At 67.0% G+C, this 306-nt stretch overlaps 1 protein-coding gene across 1 annotated transcript in view; it reads left to right on the top strand.

The window, feature by feature from the left end:
• Positions 1 to 10: 10 nt before the first annotated feature.
• The window catches only part of GAS8 (growth arrest-specific 8), a gene marked incomplete at its 3' end in the record, with an annotated part of 1,895 nt that continues 1,599 nt past the window's right edge, over positions 11 to 306 (top strand). The window contains exon 1 of the mRNA XM_010083283.1: positions 11 to 211. Coding sequence (XP_010081585.1) covers positions 173 to 211 — 39 coding nt within the window. The remainder of the gene's footprint in view (positions 212 to 306) is intronic.

Raw genomic sequence — 306 nt, 5'->3', positions numbered from 1 at the left:
CCCGGCTCGGCAGCTGGAGCAGCACGTCCAGCGGCTGCGGCAGGAGCTGGACCGGGAACGGGAGGAACGCAACTATTTCCAGCTGGAGCGGGACAAGATCCACAGCTTCTGGGAGATCACCCGCCGGCAGCTGGAGGAGAAGAGAGCGGAGCTGCGCAGCAAGGACCGCGAGATGGAGGAGGCGGAGGAGCGGCACCAAGTAGAGATCCAGGTGGGACGGGAGGAGGACGGAGGTGTTTCGGGTGCTGCGGGTGGGCAGCGAGGAGGAGGAGGAGAAGCTGGGCAGGACGTGAGCCGGGAGCATCC

This window comes from Pterocles gutturalis, unplaced genomic scaffold, assembly GCF_000699245.1.
Source record: "Pterocles gutturalis isolate BGI_N339 unplaced genomic scaffold, ASM69924v1 scaffold31320, whole genome shotgun sequence".
NCBI lineage: Eukaryota > Metazoa > Chordata > Aves > Pterocliformes > Pteroclidae > Pterocles > Pterocles gutturalis.
Note: the sequence above shows the minus strand (reverse complement) of the source record. Positions and strands in the feature narration are given on the sequence as shown.